Source organism: Aegilops tauschii, chromosome 1, assembly GCF_002575655.3.
Source record: "Aegilops tauschii subsp. strangulata cultivar AL8/78 chromosome 1, Aet v6.0, whole genome shotgun sequence".
Taxonomy (NCBI): domain Eukaryota; kingdom Viridiplantae; phylum Streptophyta; class Magnoliopsida; order Poales; family Poaceae; genus Aegilops; species Aegilops tauschii.
Genome location: NC_053035.3, coordinates 408,940,440 through 408,960,418, shown reverse-complemented (window position 1 = coordinate 408,960,418; position 19,979 = coordinate 408,940,440). Strand labels below are relative to the sequence as shown.

Here is a 19,979-nt window from a genome sequence, read left to right as displayed (position 1 = left end):
TGGGATTAGGAAGGGTAGGGACACCAGGCGGCCTACAACATCATATCAAGTTGGAGTCAAATAAAAAGGGCTCTTGATGTAGTCAATCTTAAGAACAACATGTTATGAGCATGAATATTTTTTCAGTAAATTTTGACAGTAATATAAGCAAGCCATCAAGATATCATAGGAAAGTACATACTGTTGTAACAGCTGTTTGTAGCGATGACTGGAGTAGGCCAGCAATACGTCCAGCCATAGAAGGAGTCGACAGCGTAAATCAAGCCCTTGTGTTCAATGGCATCAGAGAACCATGGAGGATGTATGATCTTGCAATGGACGTGCAGACTTATCCACTTACCACAGTGACCTGTCAGATAGGCGAGACCGCGGTTGAAGAACGCAATTAGCCTGAAGTCTTAATAATTCGCAGACCTTGTGGGCACTTGGCAGATTACAACCTTGAGCAAATCAAACTTGGTATCATGTTGGCTACTGTAAGATTCCGAGTATTTTGGGCCGCGGTACCAAAGCATGGCAGTGTTAATCAAAGGAAGGGGGATCAATCGCTGGGTGTAGACCTCCACGAGCATCCAGCTGCCGCGACCGTCGACGAGCACCATCCAAGACGTGTTCATGCCGACCCTTAATGTAGTTGAGGGTGACGGGGATCGGATCGGATCGCAGTCAAGGGGGTTGATGCCCGCCACCCTACGATCGTTATGCTGCGTGACACGCCGTTTCTGTAGATCAGGCGGCATCAGCAAGCAAGGAGTTGGCTTAAAAAGCTCTCGCCCGAGGGCTTTGAGTAAACAGTACAGCCCTGACGAGCACGCGGCGAGCGGCATGGTACTGAGATTGTCCACGCATGAAACAATGAGCTTGATTACCTTTGTGGGGAGCGAATTCCAGCCACTCTTTCGGCGGACGCTGCTCGGTTCTGCCATTGTTAGTGCTTGGGTTTCAGACGAGGGGGGAGGCGCCTTAGCGGGGATGGAAGATTGGACGAGGGGGGAGGCACCTTAGCGGGGATGGAAGAGCGGACAAAGATGGAGAAGCGAATATGTGATGCCGGAAGTGGACAGGTGATGATGACTACAGCACACCGCTTGACTTATGAGAAACATACTAGCATCGTAGGGTCATATCGAAGTCAGACAACTTGCTTGAGTGATCACAGTACCGGTACTCCCTACAGTACATACTACTATTCGCTAACTTGCTTGAGTAGAGTAGTAGTGGATTAGGACTCTTCTCTACTACTAGCACAGGAGGAATAGTATATTCTAATCTAAAATAATTACAAACTTCAATGCCCGGGCGTGGAACGACTATGAACCGCCATCGGCGCTAACTCCAATCCCCAACAAACGTTCGCTGGGAGACATGGCAGTTGCAAATGCCCGCGACGCAGTTACAGTACGTGTGTAAGGGTGGTGGTTTTGTCAAATACTATGGCTTAAAAACAGGCCACCGTCGAATGGAAATCTAACGGTCACGTGGGATTCGCCAGGATTGACCTCGTGCCGAACAATCGCCAGATATCATTACTAAACAAAAGGTCACTACTGGCCCTTGGCGAAGAACATCAAGTACGAGACGTGCTACCCGTTCACCATGCCGAAGTCGTCGGAGGATCACCGCCGCCTGCTAGTCTCGGAGGAGGACGGCAGCATCTTCCTCTTGATCGTGGGCACCGGCGAGGCCCGCGCAGGCCACCGCCCCGTCTTTGTAGTGTGCGTCAGGGGCGACGCCGCTGACGCTGACACTGACACGAGGCCGATGTACGGGTGCATGCTCACTGTTACTACCCCTCTGAGGTACATGGGCGGCGACACCGGCTCCATCATGCTGACTAGGACTGTGCAGAGCTGGGACCTTCCCGCCGATGTGGACATGGAAGACACATGGTATGATTTACCCCCCAACACGGTGCACGGGGACTCCAAGGAGGTTCACCTGGACATACGCATTATCAAGTTAAATGTTGATCATTGGTCTTCGCTCAGTGTAATCCGCTGTCTAAGCATGTGGAGACTTCCATGCATGATCTTGCTCTATTGGAGTATCGCGCATGAATAAAAGTGTATCCATTTATAGTTTAGTCTAGAATCTTCCTTGTATGAATTTTTACTACAGTACTGGTGAAAGACTTACTATGAACCATTTCTTACATCTCCTCTGCCCCCTCCAAGTCATCCTGATTTAATCCCTCTGTCTAGGTGTATAAGGGCATGGTTAATACTTAATAGTATAGCCAACTGTTGACTATACGAAAGTGCCATGTCATCTGTAGCCAACATGTATAACAATTGATACTCAAAAACTAATTCTTAAAGATCATTTCTTGCAAAGCACAATAAGTGTTATTTCTTCACAAGTTTTGGATGCAGGTTGAACAGTTGAACGCTTTTGTTTGCAAAAGTTAGCTTTTTATCTATGTCACCCGGATGTTTGTGAGCTTTAGGGATGACCCCCACATTCTTTGTCAAAATAAACAACTCCCCGATCAATGCATTTCACTCTTCCGTGCAACGCACGGGCACCTTACTACTCCCTTCATTTTTATATACAAGGCCACAAACTCAGATTACATGTACCAATGTAAAATTTAATACCTGCTTTGCAAGTCAACTTTTCTTTTCATTTACTGGGATCATTAATATGCCGCCTGCATGCAAGCAAACTGAGTGGAGGAAGTAGCTGACTATCATTATGACTGCATGCATGCAAGTATTAAACAAGTTGCTAGTACGAGGAAATATCATTTATTTTGCCTCGATTACTGTTGGTGGCCTTGTATAGATGCAAAGTGTATATTCCATAGTGGCCTTGTATAAGTAAATGGAGGGAGTACTATAGATTAGTACGACCAAAAATTGAACTAACATTATATATAGTACGATAAATGCTGATGCATGTCACCTAAAATTATATCATTGAAAACTATGTTCAAATACGAATCCAACGATATAGTTTTTGTTGACATGCACAAACATTTTGTCGATGTAGTACAAGTGTAGAGGGTGGCGCTGCACGGGAGTCTCACTCTCACCCCGCTCGTGGCGCGGCAGTAAAGCCGTCATATCACAAAACCCAACCACTGCCAGTAATAAGTGGCCTGGTAAAATAAACGGACAAGCAACCATCACATCCCTCCGTCTTTTTTGCATTTCATCTCTCTGCATTTACTTTCTCCGGTTCATCTCGCACACTCGATCCCTAGCTACTACTCCTAGTATCCCTAGCTACTACTCCTAGGGCCAGTTCTTTTGGCGGCTTAAAAAATAAGCCGTCTCTTCCCCAGCTTTTCCCATAAGACTAGTCACAGTGGAGAGTAACATTAAGACACCTCACTCATTTATTTGGGCTTCTAAACTACTACTAGTCACAGTGGAGAGTAACATTAGTACCTCCGTCCTGGTTTATTCGTCACCATTGTAATTTGTGGTAAATTTTGACCAACGATTTAACTGATAAAATGTTAGTGCATGTGACATGCATAAACATTTCATTAGTTAAATTTATGATCAAAACTAGCAAGATGCCCATGCGTTGCACGGAACATCAAGATGCATTTGTATGAGTAGTTTATCTTGTGGGAGAAAAGGATGAACGAGGGAAGGCCTTATTTGCAAATGTGGAGATGGGTGTGGGTATATTTTTGCAAAATCGCCATAGTTTCCTTCCTATCCGTCAGATATAAATCGGACGGCCTATATTGTAGGATGGCAGGCACACCATCATCACCAACTCTGTTTTTTTATAAGAAAAAAGTAGAGAAAAAAAGTAGAGAGTAGAGAAGTAGAGATAAATATTAAATATAAAATAAATATAAAAGTAGAGAAGAGAGTAGAGATAGCAGAGACGTCGGGAAAGGATTGCGCGCGCGCGGGAAAAAGCGGACGGGCGTGCGCTAGTTTTGGCGCGCGGCGTCCGGCGCGCTTTATAGAATCCAATGCCCTCCCACCACTCTGTGCCTTGCCACCGCTCTCTCCTCGCTCCGTGCCTCGCCACCGCTCTCTCCCCGCTCTTTCTTGCCTCGCCGCTGCCGCGCCACCATGCCGCCGCGTCACCGGGAAACTTGGGGATACCGCGGCGTCCGCGCGCGCCCCTCCGATGGCTTCTCCGCCGGGATTCGGTTCCGCGGGATGCGCCTCGACCTCGGCAATTTCGACACCGCCAACGAGGCCGCCCGCGCGTACGACGCGGCAGCGTGGCACCTCCGGTGGCCTCATAGAACATTGAACTTGCCCAACGTGCCGACGCGGGAGCGTGCACAGGAGCTCGCGCCTCTGCCGTGGCTTATCACCGACGAGGATCGCCGCGACAACCGGAGGCGGGAGCACCGTCTCGGCATCGCCGAGATGAACGAGGAAGCCATGGCGCTGTGGCGCCAACGCTTCCCGCAGGACATCATCAACGAGCGCGAGTTCTACGCGCAAAGGAGGGCGGAGAGCGATAAGAGGAGGGCGGAGCGAGCCGCCTATCGCGAGGACAAGCGTTGGCGAAAAGCGGACGCTCAATTCAACATGAGGCTAGGAGTAGCGTCGCCCTGGGAATCCGACGACGATCGATATCTTCACGCCTACAGTCAGACGTCGGAGGAGGACATCGCCGAGGAGGAGTCGAACGACGAGGAGTAGTTGAATAATCTATTTTTTTCTATCTATGCTGAGAACTATCCTCTACTCTCTAGTCTCTACTCTCTATCTCTAGTTCTCGATCTCAGCACTGTAAATGCTTTTTTAAAGCGCCGCGCGTTGCGATTCTGTTGGAGATGCTCTAACATGGCATACGAATGCTTTAATGTTGCCCACAAGATGCGCGAGTATTACTACTAGTATATTTTCTTGCCATGTTGAGATTTTAAAACCACAAGTGCGAACATGCAGAGGAGCAATGAAGACCAAACACGGGATATTGGGGACATCTTCAAGGAGCGTGGCAAGTTAAAGAGGAGCTGCACCGAACCTGTAAAATGAGCTTTGGTAAGTAACACCCTTTCAATTAGTTTCATTTAGCCTCGTGTTCTTCGATGTGTATATGTTGTAGTTTCTGTTTCTCTTAAGCCTCGTGTTCTTTGATGTGTAATAAGAAGAGTCTTAATCGTCCTAATGCTTTCATTTTTAGCTTGATGTAGGAAGTGGGTGTTCTCACCTTGTAGTCTGTTTTTATATTTTTTTCCCTTTTGAATTCACTTCTCCCAGTTCTGTTTATCTGGCTTCTACTAAATGGATCTGGGTTCCTCTGAGTATTGATCTGAAAAAGAAGTAACTTCATGTTAGGATGCAGTTCCTGCGAGGAGGGAAGTATGGTCAACCTCGAGATCATGTTTCCAAAATGAGGCTGGATTGCACACAAGGTGCCAGTTCCCTAATGATGCTGGATTAGACACAAGGTGCAAATTCCCAGATGATGCCGGATTACACACAAGCCAGGTGGAGTCGTTGGCTATTCGTGTCCTCGTGGCTCTGGTAAAGGCTGAAAGAAAGCATGCATCAGCCCTTGAGAATGTAGCTGAGTTCCTGAAGAAGCGAAAAGAGCAATCAAATGCTCTCTTCACCCATGCCAAAGAAGAGATGGAAGAAGCCAGAAATAAGCTAGCAGAGGCAGAGCAGGCTAGGCGTCTCCTGCCATCTAAAACTGTTGTCAATACAAAATTTCCTTCATAATAGCTAGGTTCAAATGTTTATCCAGTCAGCACGCCTGTTGTGATGTCCGTGCATCTACTGATGTGGCACAAAATATATTTCTTCAGGTCATGTAATAACAGCAATTACTTTCCAAACAATAACAGACGAAGCATTGGACATGGTATAGTTCACGCGCAAGCCCGACATTCCAAGTTCAACTTCCACATCAAACTCATGTTCACAGATATCTACACATTCATACATAATGTCCACAACGATGATTCACTTCAAAGCCTGTTGAGGATATAGACCTTAGAGTCACCCGCCAGGAGGGGCCAGGTTACTCATAATGGTCATCGCCAGAAGCCCGGCGCCAAGCTTGAAGACGGTGGGCCAAAGATGGGCTCAAGACCCGGATATGGCTTAAGGCCCGTAGTTACAATCATCATTATGGTAGAACTTGTAGTATAAGGCAAGAATAGTTGAGATTCCGAGCCGGACACTCTTATGAGCCGGCCGGGACTCTGAGAGCTGCTGGGCGTCAGCCTCCCTATATAAAGGGACGACCCGGCAGCGGTTTAGGGACAAGAAAGATCTCATCGAGAGCCAGGCATAGCGGTTAAGCTCCCTGGTCATCGAAACCCTAATCAATACCAACTCAACTGGACGTAGGCTTTTACCTTCACCGTAAGGGGCCGAACCAGTATAAACCCTCGTGTTCCTTGTCCCGTTTAACCCCTTCAAGCTTCCTAGCGGCGATGGCACCACGACTAAGTCCTAGCTTGAGGACATCTGCCGTGACAATTCCACGACAGTTGGCGCCCACCGTGGGGCCAGCGCACGGTGGATTTGAGTTCTTGAAGGGCAGCTTCGAAGGGCTCAAGGGATACGCTGTGGGCCGGATGACAAAGAGTCGTCGCGGCAAGCTCTACATCGACGATGCAAGCTGGGGCCCCGACGCCGGCTCAATTGAGTACGGGTACCGGGACCCCTTCGGCGGAATTCATGTTTTCATTGGCAAGATTGGTGAGCCGGGCCCTGAGCCGAATCTCTGCGCCGATCTCAGCGAGACGGCTCAGCGTGCACGACCCGCCCGGGCCCTGCCTGCCTTAAAGCATGCTTTTGTGGGATGCATCCATGGAGGGCTCTCTGATAGATCTGGATCTGGTGATGAGACGGCCGCCGGCTTTGACGGTGAGTCGTCCACAGATGAGTCAAACTCATTGTATCAACTTCAAGATGGCAGGCTCATGGGTTGTTCCGATGGTGACAGTATTCCGGACCCGTTTGAGCCGCCGAGCCGGGTTGGAATCTTCATGGCCGGTGCGCAGCCTGTTCAAAACCCTGCTGCTGGGGCAGGAAACCCGGTGCCCTCACCGGCTCAGGTGCTGATGGATCTCACGGACTAGATGACGGCCCTGTTGACCGCCGCGGTTGACTCGGCGGATCAAGCTCAGCATGACGCGGAGGTGGCACAGTTAAACTTAGATCTAGTGAAAGCCAAAGAGGATCTGGCAGCAGAAGGGATCAGGATGGCTGCGGAGAGGGCGGCTCTCGACGCCCAAACTCAGTTGATTCAGGCACAGTCTTTCCGGCTCACGATGGATCAGAACGCGTCCAATGAGGTCATGAGAAGGAGGCATCAAAAGGCCCAGTCTCGACTCCCTCCGGTTTACGATCCACGAAACCTCTTCAACACGCCAGGTGCAGGGTCTAGTAACCCGCCAGGAATCATAGTGCCCGGGTCTGGGACCCCTGTTCAGCCACAAGTGATGGGCCCCCCCCCCCGGATGAACTCTGCCCCACCTCAGTACGTGCCGATACCACCGGGTCATTATGCTAACCCGCTGGAGAACATGGTCGCCGCGGCAGCACGGCTGGCGGTTCTCCCCATTGACGGTGACTCCCCGACGGCTATTGAAACCCGCCGGGTTAGGGAACTCCTGCAGACAACACTGGCGCAGCAAGAGGCATACTCTTACAGCCGGGACAGGATCCACTCGACCCCTCATCCAGGCCAGAGCCCGAGTTATAGCAGACATATGGTCTCAGCGACCGGCTCAAGTAATGTCCGACGCCATGACCCGCCCCCTGGCCATGGCCCGGTTCACAACGGAGCCTTTCACGCAGCAGAGCAAGACAGAGCGCGGCAAGAGGCAGAACAAGTGCCTCAGTTAACGGCTTACCAGGCTCCCCCGGCTTATCCGACGACTTCCGTCGACGTGGGTATCCCTACCAGGACTGGAGGTGTCCCTTGTTTGGTGCCAGCTCTCCACAATGAGCGTTTACCCAAGGATTTCAAAGGCCCTAGGAAGGTGCCTAACTACACGGCTGACTTGCAACCCACAGCCTGGATCGAGAGTTATGAGATGGCCATGGAACTACTGGAAGTCAGTGAAGCAGCGATGGCCAAGTACTTCACCATGATGTTAGATGGGACTGCCCGCACTTGGTTAAAAGGGCTACCACCGAATTCCATCGGGTCTTGGGCTGAGCTGAAAGCCCGGTTCATCCAAAATTTCAAGGATACCTGTAGGCAGTCTATGTCAATTGTGGATTTGACCAACTGTAAGCAGCAGGAGGGTGAGTCTACGACACATTGGGTTCGCCGGGTTAAGGAGATAATACATTCATCTGATAAGATGGATGCCGGCTCTGCAGTCTTAATGTTGGAACAGAATTGTCGCTTCGTGCCCCTGAAGATGAAACTCGGGCGGCTTAAGCGCGACTGCAGTGATATGGGTACACTGATGGCGGCTCTCGTCAAGTACGCCGATTCTGATAGTACCAAGGACCCCGCTTCAGATGATGAAAGGACAGGGAAGGGAAAGAAGAACGACAATGGCAAGGGTCCTCAGCATAACCCGGGGAACCAAGGAGGTGGCAAGCGCAAGGCCGACAGCAGCCTAGAGTTCGTAGCCAACGCCAGCTCACAGGGTAATAACCAGCGACACAAGGGGAGGCCCCCTCTCCGACCCGGCGGGTCAGGCCCGACGCTGGAGCAGCTGTTGAATGAGCCTTGTCCAAGGCATGGCTCTAGAGAGAAGCCAGCTACTCATCTATGGAAGGATTGTGCAATCATGAAGGCCTTTAAGAATTCCAATGCCTTTAACGGCAACAATGGCCCGGGCGGTGGCTCATGGCCAAGGCGGCGGCTCAAATTCTCATCCTCAGAACGGTCAAGGGGGCTTTAATCAGCAGTCGGGCCAGGGTCATCAACAGCAGCAGGGGGTTATCAGGCCAATCCAAAGCAGCTCAGCGGTGGACAGTATCATGTGTTTACCACTAGTTTGTGTAAGCGAGATCAGAAGCTTCATAAGAGGGCTGTGAATGCTGTTGAGCCGGCGGTTCCACGCTACTTGCGGTGGTCTGAGCAGCCTATAGTGTGGAGTAGGGAGGATCACCCCCCCGGGTGGATAATCTGGGTCACTTGGCCTTGGTGGTGGCTCCTCAGGTGGGAGGATATAAGTTCACTAAGGTGCTCATGGATGGAGGCAGCAGCATCAACATCCTCTATTATGAGACGTTCCGTCGTATGGGATTGATTGATAAGAACCTCAGCCAGTCAAACACTATTTTCCATGGTGTGGTACCGGGTAAGTCAGCTTATCCAGTTGGCAAGATCGAGTTGGAAGTGACCTTTGGAGATGAGCACAACTACAGGGTGGAAAAATTGACCTTTGAGGTGGTCAAGATAAGAAGTCCGTACCATGCCATATTTGGGCGGCCGGCTTACGCCAAGTTCATGGCACGGCCGTGTTACGTGTATTTACAGCTCAAGATGCCGGGTCATAATGGGACCATTACGGTTCACGGCAGCCGGAAGGTGGCCCTGGAGTGTGAGGAAGGCGATGCAGCTTATGCAGAATCTGTTTGCGCAACGGAGGAGTTGAAGTTTTACAAAGACAACGTTGACCCAACAGATATGACCTCTCTGAAAAAGCCGACTACGGAGCATGAGCCGGCAATGAAATTTAAGTCGGCTGATGAGACTAAGCTTGTTGATTTCGTTCCAGGAGATTCATCTCAGCAGTTTAGCATCAGTGCCAATCTGGATCCAAAATAGGAAAGCGCGCTCATCGAGTTCATCCGTGAGAATAGGGACATTTTTGCATGGAAGCCGTCCGACATGCCAGGTGTACCTAGAGAACTCGCTGAGCACACTCTCAATGTTGATCCGAAATTTAAGCCGGTCAGGCAATTCCTTCGGCGGTTTAATGAAGAGAGGCGGAAAGCTATTGGTGAAGAGGTGGCCCGGCTCTTGGCGGCCGGGTTTATCGTTGAAGTCTTTCACCCAGAATGGTTAGCTAACCCGGTGCTCGTACTCAAGAAGAACGGCACCTGGCGGATGTGTGTGGATTACATAGACTTGAACAAGGCGTGTCCGGCTGATCCTTTCGCCCTTCCCCGTATTGATCAAATCATTGATGCTACGGCGGGTTGTGAGCGCCTAAGTTTCTTGGATGCTTATTCTCGATATCATCAGATTAAAATGGCAGTTAAGGACCAGGAGAAGACGGCGTTCATCACTCCCTTTGGAGCCTTCTGCTATGTGTCTATGCCCTTTGGACTTAAGAGCGCGCAGGCGACTTATCAGCGCTGCGTGTAGAACTGTCTTCATAACCAGATTGGGCGCAATGTTCACGCTTATGTGGATGATATTGTGGTTAAATCCAGGAAGGAGGAAACCTTGATAGATGATCTGAGGGAAACCTTTGATAATCTCCGGGTCTACAAGATGATGCTTAACCCGGCCAAATGTGTTTTTGGTGTTCTGCAGGCAAGCTCTTGGGTTTCTTGGTTTCTAACAGAGGCATGGAAGCTAACCCAGAGAAGATCAAGGCCATCACCTCCCTGGCTAAGCCGGCGTGTATAAACGACGTCCAGCGCTTGGCGGGTCGTATCGCTGCTTTAAGCCGTTTTATAAGCCGTTTGGGGGAGAAGGCCATGCCATTATATCAGTTGATGAAGAAAACTGATGACTTTGTCTGGAATGATGCAACTAATACTGCTTTTGAGGATTTGAAGAGACAGCTGGCCGAGCCCCCAGTCCTTGCTACTCCGGTTGACAAAGAGCCTTTATTGCTGTATGTGGCTGCTAACACCCGAGCCGTCAGTGTGGCCGTGGTGGTGGAGCGCAAGGAAGAGGGTAAGGAGCATCCGGTTCAGAGGCCGGTTTATTATGTCAGCGAAGTACTCATCGAGTCCAAGCAGCGGTATCTGCATTGGCAGAAACTTGTTTATGGTGTGTTCATGGCAAGCCGGAAGCTTAAGCATTATTTCCAGGGTCACCCCATCACTGTGGTCAGCTCTGCCCCCCTTGGAGATATCATTCAGAACAGGGAGGCCACAGGGAGAGTGGCTAAGTGGGCTATAGAGCTTGGACCTCATGGTCTGAAGTATGTGCCACGCACTGCTGTTAAATCTCAGGCTTTGGTGGATTTCATCAATGATTGGACAAAGCTACAAGTGCCCGAACAAAAGCCGGATAACACATATTGGACTATTCACTTTGATGGGTCCAGGCAGTTGGAGGGCTCGGGGGCTGGAGTCGTATTGGCTTCCCCTAAGGGTGACAAGTTCCATTATGTGCTACAATTGATGTTTCCTTGTACCAACAATGCAGCTGAGTACGAGGCCTTGCTCCACGGTCTTCGGATGGCTAAGGAGATGAGCTTGAGCCGGGTAAGGTGCTTCGGCGACTCAGACTTGGTGGCTCAACAAGTATCAGGAAAGTGGGACTCCAAGGACCCTCTCATGGCGGCTTATTGCCGCGAAGTTGATGCCATTGCTGGGCACTTTCAGGGTTACCAAGTAGAGCACATCGATAGCAGGAATAACGAGGCGGCTGATGCTTTAAGCCGGCTGGCCTCTCAGCTAAAGCCGGTGCCACCTAATACTTTCCTGGACGTCCTGTATAACCCTTCTGTTAAGTTGCCTACAGAGGAAGACTTGGCCGTCCCTGACCCGGAGGCACGACTGGTGGCGGCTCTCCACATCATACCGGACTGGACAATGCCCTATTTGGCTTACATGACCCGGGGAGATTTGTCTGAGGATGAAACTTTGGCCAGACAAATAACCCGGCGGTCTAAGTCAATGATTGTTATCAATGGTGAGTTGCATCGTCGCAGTGTTACGGGAGCGTTCCAGCGTTGTGTCTCCCCTGAGGAAGGTCAAGAGATCTTGCGTGAGATTCATGAAGGGGATTGTGGCCATCACGCCGGCTCAAAATCTCTTGTAGCCAAGGCTTTTCGTCATGGTTTTTATTGGCTGACGGCTCATGCTGATGCGGAGGACTTGGTCAGTAAATGTGATGGTTGCCAAAGGTTCTCACGACGGGCTCATGTGCCGGCTCAGGAGCTGAGGATGATCCCGATTACTTGGCCCTTTGCGGTCTGGGGGCTTGATATGGTTGGGCCTTTTAAAAGGTCCAAGGATAAGAAGACCCACCTCTTGGTGGCAGTTGACAAATTTACCAAGTGGGTTGAAGCGGAGCCAGTTAGCAAGTGTGATGCAACCACGGCAGTTCAGTTTATGAAAAAGGTGATCTTTCGTTTTGGCTTCCCACACAGCATTATAACTGACAATGGTACCAATCTATCCAAGGGCGCCATGGAGGAATTTTGTCAACGAGAGCACATTCGACTTGATGTTTCATCAGTGGCTCATCCTCAATCCAATGGTCAAGCTGAGAGGGCTAATCAGGAGATTCTGAGAGGCATCAAACCCCGGCTTTTGGTCCCTTTACAACGGACGCCGGGTTGTTGGGTGGAGGAGTTACCCTCCGTGTTGTGGAGCATCAACACTACTCCTAACAGGTCCACAGGTTTCACGCCTTTCTTCATGGTTTATGGAGCGGAAGCAGTTCTCCCCAGTGACGTCCGTCATGACTCACCTCGAGTGGCGGCTTATGTGGAGGCGGATAACGAACAGGCGCGCCAAGACGCTCTTGACTTGTTGGACGAACAGCATGATGTGGCAGCAGCTCGCTCAGCGATTTACCAACAAGACCTGCGCCGTTATCATAGTCGCCGGGTTAAAACCCGGGTCTTCCAGGAAGGCGATCTCGTGCTCCGGCTCATCCAAGATCAAACAGATGCGCACAAGCTATCCCCGCCTTGGGAAGGGCCTTTTGTGGTCAGCAAGAACTTGCACAACGGGTCATATTACCTCATTGACATTCGGGAGCACAAAGATTCACGTAAGTCAGAGGAGGAGACCCGTCGGCCGTGGAACATAGCTCAGCTTCGGCGTTATTACACTTGAGCCACCGGCTCTCGTGATGTACATATTTCTACAAGCCATGTATATATTATGATAAGCAATAAAGCAGGACCTCTGTCCTTTTTCTCCTCCAAAGGTAAATGTGTTGTTTCCATTGCAAGATCACATGGTAACTTGGAGGTGGATCCGGCTTATGATCGTATTCGAATCTAGCCGTACGCAATATAATCACTTGGGGGCTTCCTGTTCAAACATAGGTCGTATTCGAACCAAAGAGAAAATAGCTGTCGATACCCATTTGATTGGCAAAGTGCCGAGCTCATTGAGGAGTTTTCTTTGATCATATCTGAATCATAGTTCAACCCCCTTTGGGAACCAACATGGATCGTATTCGAATCAGCGTCGTTAAACAATTCTTAAAGTCATTTGGGGGCTTCCTGTTCAAACATGGGTCGTATTCGAACCAAAGAGAACATAGCTGTACCCTCTTGATTGGCATCGCCACACCCACTGGGGGCTATATGATCGCATTCGAATCTTAGCATAACCCCATTGGGACGGGTCTCTGGTCGTATTCGAACCGGAAGCCTCTTAAGTTTTTCTGATTTATAGTGAGTTTTTCTGATTATTTCAAGGGTGCACGGCGGGTCTGACTTTGCCGGCTTAACTTTGATTTATAGTACTAGTCGAATACAATCGGTGTTATTAAGACTGGTAAACCGGAATTGAGGTACCAACCTTATTACCCGAGTTATATAAGCCGGAAGCGTGCTTGCAGGCCGGTAAGGGTGTTATTATGGGTATATCAAGGACATAATTGAGGACCAGTCTTTTTTGATTCATATTCCGGGTTATATGTCTAAAACTATGATTCTCAGTGCGGTAAGCCGCCTAGAGACTTGTGATTTGTCCTTCTATGCAGGATAGTTAAAGGCAACTATTTAAGCTTAAGGGAAATGAATGATCAATTATGTCCCGGAGAAGTATAAAGGAGACAACTTCAATGGAATTCAGCATTCAACGCGTACATGATGGCACGGCAAAGTTAAAGTGTTGGTCCTACTCTATTACAAGACTCATCGAGTCCAAAAGGGTGCAGCATTGTTTAATAAGCCGCCTGCAGGGTTACGATGCTTGCTGGGTTGAAGTTTCCGGCTCATCCCTCTCCGCTCCTCCGGCTGCTCCCAAGACCTGGAAAGTTGACGACTTCCAGTCAATGCCGCTCAGAGCTTCAAATTGAGCTTCCTCGTCAATTAACCCGGCCGGGTCAATCTCCGGGGCGAAGGTGTGCTTACGAGCTGGCGGGACTAAGCTGATAGCTTCATAACGCGGAGTGGGGATCCTATGATTTTCTGCATTCTAACCCGGCTGGTACTTGGTCAGATCCGTGTCGTTTCCAATGAGGGTGGCCACCGGGCGCACGATCTTCACGCAGGCTGCAAAGTCCCTTTGGTCGAAGGGTGTGCCGTCTTCCTTCAAACTGGGATAGCCGAGGGCAATGTCCGCCGGGTCTAACTCTGGGAGGAACGCCTTGGCCCGGCTCAGAGCGGCGATAGCTCCGGCTCTTGCAGAGGCCCGCCGCAGCTCTTGGACACGTTGGGGGAGAACGGCAAGCCGGCGAAGCACTTCCGCCAGGTGAGTCGGCACCTCATTGGATAGGGCCAACACGGCCAAGGCGCGCTGTGACCCGGTGTAGAGTTGCTCCACCAGGGTGTACACAGCCTTCAGCTTGGTCACCACACTTTGGTTGAGGTTGGCGCTTCTAGGACCTGTTTAACAGAGTAAGATAAGCTGCTGGCAATGATGGATTATGAGACATAAAGGTTATAAACTGGACGAAAGCCGATGGAATGACTTACCGAAGATTGCGGCGACCATCTGTGACACGTGGCGCTTTAAACCGGCGAGTTCGGTGGTTCTTTCCGTCAGAGCCTTTTCCGCCTGTTCGGCCCGGTTCACCAGAGTAGCCTTCTCTTCAGCCCAAGCTTTCCGTTCAGCGTCAAAGTCCGTCTTCAGCTTTTCTTGCGCAGCAATACTGGATACAAATTTGGCATTGGCCTTCCGGGTCTCAGTTTCTTGCGTCTTCAGGCGGGTCTTTAAATCGGAGATGTCAGCCTCAAACTTCTTGCAAGCAGCCTGCATAATTTCCGGGTTATAGCATGAACAGTTACTACGCAAATTTAAAAGTCCCAAGCGTTTTCCTAGCAAAGACACTTGGCACTTGGGGGCTAATGCATATCGAACGTTCCTATCTACAAATTACCGGTTCATGGAAGTAAGCCGGAACTTAAGTCTACAACATATTCAATCATAAGTCGTCGACTTGGGGGCTAGCATGGTAAATATAACTATGCAGTAAAGCAAGAAGAGTGGTACCTCAGACTTATGCTAAATCTGATTCACCATGTCGATCTCTAAGTCCCGGCTCTTGTGCACCTGACTGACATAGCCGGAGACGATCTCTCCGATGTTCAGATTGGCATAGTCGGTGAGGTCCAGATTAGCCCGGCGGCGCCCTAGTAACTCCTCCTTGGCGGAGCACTTGGCCAGTGCAGTAGGTCTCCCCGGCTCAACAAACTCCGTTCGGGTGATTACCACGTCCGGGTCATTGACCGGGTGAGCCAGGCTGGAGGTCTCCGGGTTAGCAGAAGCTTCTTGAGTTTCTTGAGCTGAAGGGGCAGAGGCAACTGGTGTTTCTTGAGCTGCAACCTCCGGTTCAGGCAAGTCCGGCTCTTCGACCGGTTTGTTCTTCTTCGCCAGCTTGCTGAGCTTTGCCTGGGCACTGAAAGGACAAAAAGGTTAGTACAAAAGTATGAGTAAAGATAAGCACAACAAGAGATGATTATCATTACCCGGGTACGGTCTTGAAGGCCGGCAGGTTTGATTGCAGCGAGTCACCAGAAGAGGGTGAGGTTTCCTAATAGTTTGAATTGGAGGAATTGAGCGGCTGACGTATAACACCCGCCAAAGGATGAAAAGGGTACAAGTTCGAGATAACCTCGGTTCGGCGTTTCCTCGATGCGTCGGGTAAGCCGGAGGAGAGGTCAGCGTCCTTGTTGGTCCGGGTGTGCCGCCGGCTTTCATGAGTCTGTTGCTTCAAAAGAAATTGAGGGTCTTGATAAGCTAAAGGATGAGAAAATCTTACTTTCCGGGTTACCCTTCGGACTTTCAGCCTTGGTAAGGGCTCCGAATCGGAGGAAAGTATCATTACCTCTTCAACCACCGGGTTGCTTGCTCCGGTATCATCCTGTTGATGAATAGTATTGATAAGGTGGACAGAAATAAACAATGAATACAACAAGAGATTACAGGTTCAGGGGTTACCTCTGACTCGGAGCTGTCGCTTAATTGCAGCAGCTCTGAAGCAGTAGGCCTACTTCCCTTCTTGCCGGGAGCGGCTCTCTTGGCGGCTTTCTTAGCCTTCCTGGCCTTTTTGGCCGCCTCATGGTCATATCTGACCTTCCAGAATTTGTCATCAGCCTGAAAAATACAGTGATGATTTCTTAAAGATTTAGATGAAGGTGATCTACAGAAGAAGATAAGATGTTCAGGTCAGCGGCTTACTGCTGGGGCTGGGTTGGTCTTGCAGAAGGGGGCTAACCCGGTCCTCCCGCAGTCTGCCAAGCTCTCATTTAAAAGGGCCTTGGTCATGTCTTCAGCAACGTCTTCAGGAAGATCGTTGCGGCTGTGTCGCAGGGGGTCATCTTTCCGGCATGTGTATTCACACATTAAGCCGGTGCGGCGGCTCAAGGGGATCACCCGCCACGAGATCCAGACCCGGACCAGATCAATTCCGTTGAGACCATTGCCCAGAAGAGCCTTGATCTTGTTGATGGTGGGGAGCAGAGGTTGGCGCTCCGCTTGAGTTAACTTGTCAGACAGAGGGTGAGTTGGTTCCAGACGTGAAGGGCGAAAGCCGGGCAGCAGGCTCTCGTCGGCCGGCGACGTGTCTTGGCAATAGAACCACGTCTGGTTCCAGTCCTTTGGGTGACTCGGCGGCTCGGCGTAAGGGAAAAGGCAGTCTCTCCGTCGCTGAATGGAGATGCCGCCAAGTTCCAATCTTAGCCCGTTGGCGCACTCGTTCTGACGGTTCAGGTAGAAGAGCTCTCTGAAGAGCAGCAGGCTGGGCTCCTCTCCAAGGTAGACTTCGCAGAACACTTGGAAGTTGCATATATTGGACACAGAATTGGGTCCTATGTCTTGTGGCCGCAGGTCAAAGAAATTCAGCACGTCTCTAAAGAACTTTGAGCCGGGCGGTGCGAAGCCCCGGCTCATGTGATCCGCAAAAATCACTACCTCCCCGTCCTTTGGCTGTGGTCTCTCCTGTGACGGGTCAGGGGCACGGTAGGACATGACGTCCTTCTTAGGCAGGTAACCTGACTTGACAAAATCCGCTAAAGTCTCGTCGGTGACATTGGACCTCATCCAATTGCAAGTGATGGATGCTTTAGGAGCTTTGGGAGGCATGGTGAAAGTCGGCAGCCTATGATAAAAGGAAACGTCCGGTTTAATTATAAGCCGGAGGAAATTTACAGTTCAATGTTAAAGTGGCGGCTTATGGAGGGGACTAATGACATATATCTAGGTGCATCGGGTTATCTAAGCCGCCCGAGGTATTGAGAGCAATTCAATTATCTACAACCTTGCTGCAAATGAGCCGGAAATTTTTTACAGTACGTGGCTTCTTTAAGCCGGAAACGTAAACCGCCACGACTCGGCAGGTGTAGTTTTTCACTAAGTGTGGTGAAAACAGGTTTCACACATCGGAGTAAATAATTTGGATCAAAACGGTCGGTTGAAAAAGAAAATTCCTAGACCTAAAAACAGACGCAGAAGAAGTCTGCGGGTTCGAACGAAGCATCTATGCAGTAAAAAGGGGATCTATTTGCATTAGGAATGAAAGTGAAACAGCTACCGCAGTGGTTCTATGCAAGTCTAAGATCAAAAGGGGTGGTAAAAATCAAATCTATCGAGGGCCTGCGAAGAACGGTGAAGAACACGGGAAGAACAAGAAGAAACCCTACTGCAGATCTGATCTACGGGGCAGCAAGGACTTACAGGTGCTGGTGAGTCGCGGAGGTCGCTGCCGTTCTCTGGACACAACAGGTTGATGCAGCGGCCGGAGTCGGTGAGGACGAGAAGACCCGCGGCGGCGACGGCAACAGAGCTCGAGCGGAAGAGCAGTGGCGCGAGGAGGAAGACGGGTGGCCGAAGGCTCATCGGGCTGGACTATTTATAAGGGTAAGCTCATAAGTGGGCGCGAAAACGAGGAGACCACGGCGTGGTTATCTCCCCACGAAACGCCTCGATTTTCGGGATGGCAGTAAAGATAAGATCCGTTGCGGATATAGTGGAGTAAAAAAATGGATTTAATGGAAGATGACGTCACGGCGGATTACCTGGAGTCCAGAGGATGATGTCACGCCGGGTTATGGCCTTCACACAATTGTAAGCTGGAGAATTTCTGTCGAAAGAATTGAAGATTGACATGAGCCGGCTCAAATCAATCTGGGGCCTAATGTTGAGGATATAGACCTTAGAGTCACCCGCCAGGAGGGGCCAGGTTACTCATAATGGTCATCGCCAGAAGCCCGGCGCCAAGCTTGAAGACGGTGGGCCAAAGATGGGCTTAAGACCCGGATATGGCTTAAGGCCCGTAGTTACAATCATCATTATGGTAGAACTTGTAGTATAAGGCAAGAATAGTTGAGAGTCCGAGCCGGACACTCTTATGAGCCGGCCGGGACTCTGAGAGCTGCTGGGCGTCAGCCTCCCTATATAAAGGGACGACCCGGCAGCGGTTTAGGGACAAGAAAGATCTCATCGAGAGCCAGGCATAGCGGTTAAGCTCCCTGGTCATCGAAACCCTAATCAATACCACCTCAACTGGACGTAGGCTTTTACCTTCACCGTAAGGGGCCGAACCAGTATAAACCCTCGTGTTCCTTGTCCCGTTTAACCCCTTCAAGCTTCCTAGCGGCGATGGCACCACGACTAAGTCCTAGCTTGAGGACATCTGCCGTGACAATTCCACGACAAAGCCAAAAAAAATTGAGGAGAGTTATAAATAAAGAAAAACATCTAGTTCCTGCTACCACTGCGAGCACAACAAGTCAAGACCATGCGTAATTAATTATATTTTGGTCATTTTTTGTGTTCTAAAATGCCGACCGGCTCACGGAAGGACGTGTTGCCGGCACACGCGCGGATTCAATGAAGGCAGGCGGGGCAGTATGAATGAAGCCGGTTGCATGCGGCGAGGAGGCGTGTTCAGCCGAGCCTGCAGCGAGTGGGGCCCTCTTGGCTGGCGCACCGGTTCAATGCCTGCGCTATGAGAGGTCGCGTCTGTGTCAGAGCAATCACTCCCTCCAGTCCTTTTTTATTTGGGTATAACAAAATCTCGTTTTCCATTCACATTTTACAAGTAAAATTCGTGGACAAACTTTGACCCAAAATACGATGGGGACTAGTAAACCAGAACGGAGGTAGTAGTTTTTTTAATCAAAGAAGGGTTTACCCCTTCTGATTTTCATTACTGAAAACCAACATCTAAATCTAAATCATAGTATTTGCCCTAGAACTACCAGGTTCAGCATCTCGCAACATAAACCCATACAACCATACGCCAAGGAGGTACGTAGTACTATGAATTCCATTTTCGCTCCATACCAATCGTTCTAAAAACTACTTAGTACTTATAACGCGCCATTGAAAATCAGAACTCTTAACCCCGCTAAAAAATGATATTTTAAACGTGGCTACTCGATCTGTGGCAACTGGCGAGCCACGGCCTCCAAGTCGTTCACCTGTGGTCCCGACCATCAACTCCTATGGATCAAATTATCACGCGAGCTGACTATTCCTACAAAGGTGCGCTCCACCACGTACCCAGTACCCGCGAATGTAGCAATCGTGCACCTAGGGTTTTAGGGTTTATTTGATAACGTTGCCTTTACGTAACACTCATGTGTGCGAGACAGCGAGAGACCGACTACGTGCGTGCGCCTCTTCTCTTCGTATATGTTCTCCACCGTTTGTCTGGTGTCCAAAAAATTATAATAACTACTAGCAATGTGCCAACGCGTTGCCACATGATCAGAGTAGATTAATACATATTCACTGATTTGATAGAAAAAA

The 19,979-nt window shown here is 50.0% G+C and overlaps 1 protein-coding gene across 1 annotated transcript; it reads left to right on the top strand.

Annotated features, from left to right (window-relative positions):
- Positions 1-4,040: 4,040 nt before the first annotated feature.
- Positions 4,041-4,625, top strand: LOC141035348 (uncharacterized). The gene has a single exon (XM_073506340.1). The coding sequence runs from the start codon at positions 4,041-4,043 to the stop codon at positions 4,623-4,625; it is 585 nt and encodes a 194-aa protein (XP_073362441.1).
- The last annotated feature ends 15,354 nt before the right edge of the window (positions 4,626-19,979 follow it).

What these genes read in the sequence shown, in the direction of transcription:
- LOC141035348 (XM_073506340.1), top strand. Translation starts at nt 4,041, where the DNA reads ATGCCGCCGCGTCACCGGGAAACTTGGGGATACCGCGGCGTCCGCGCG.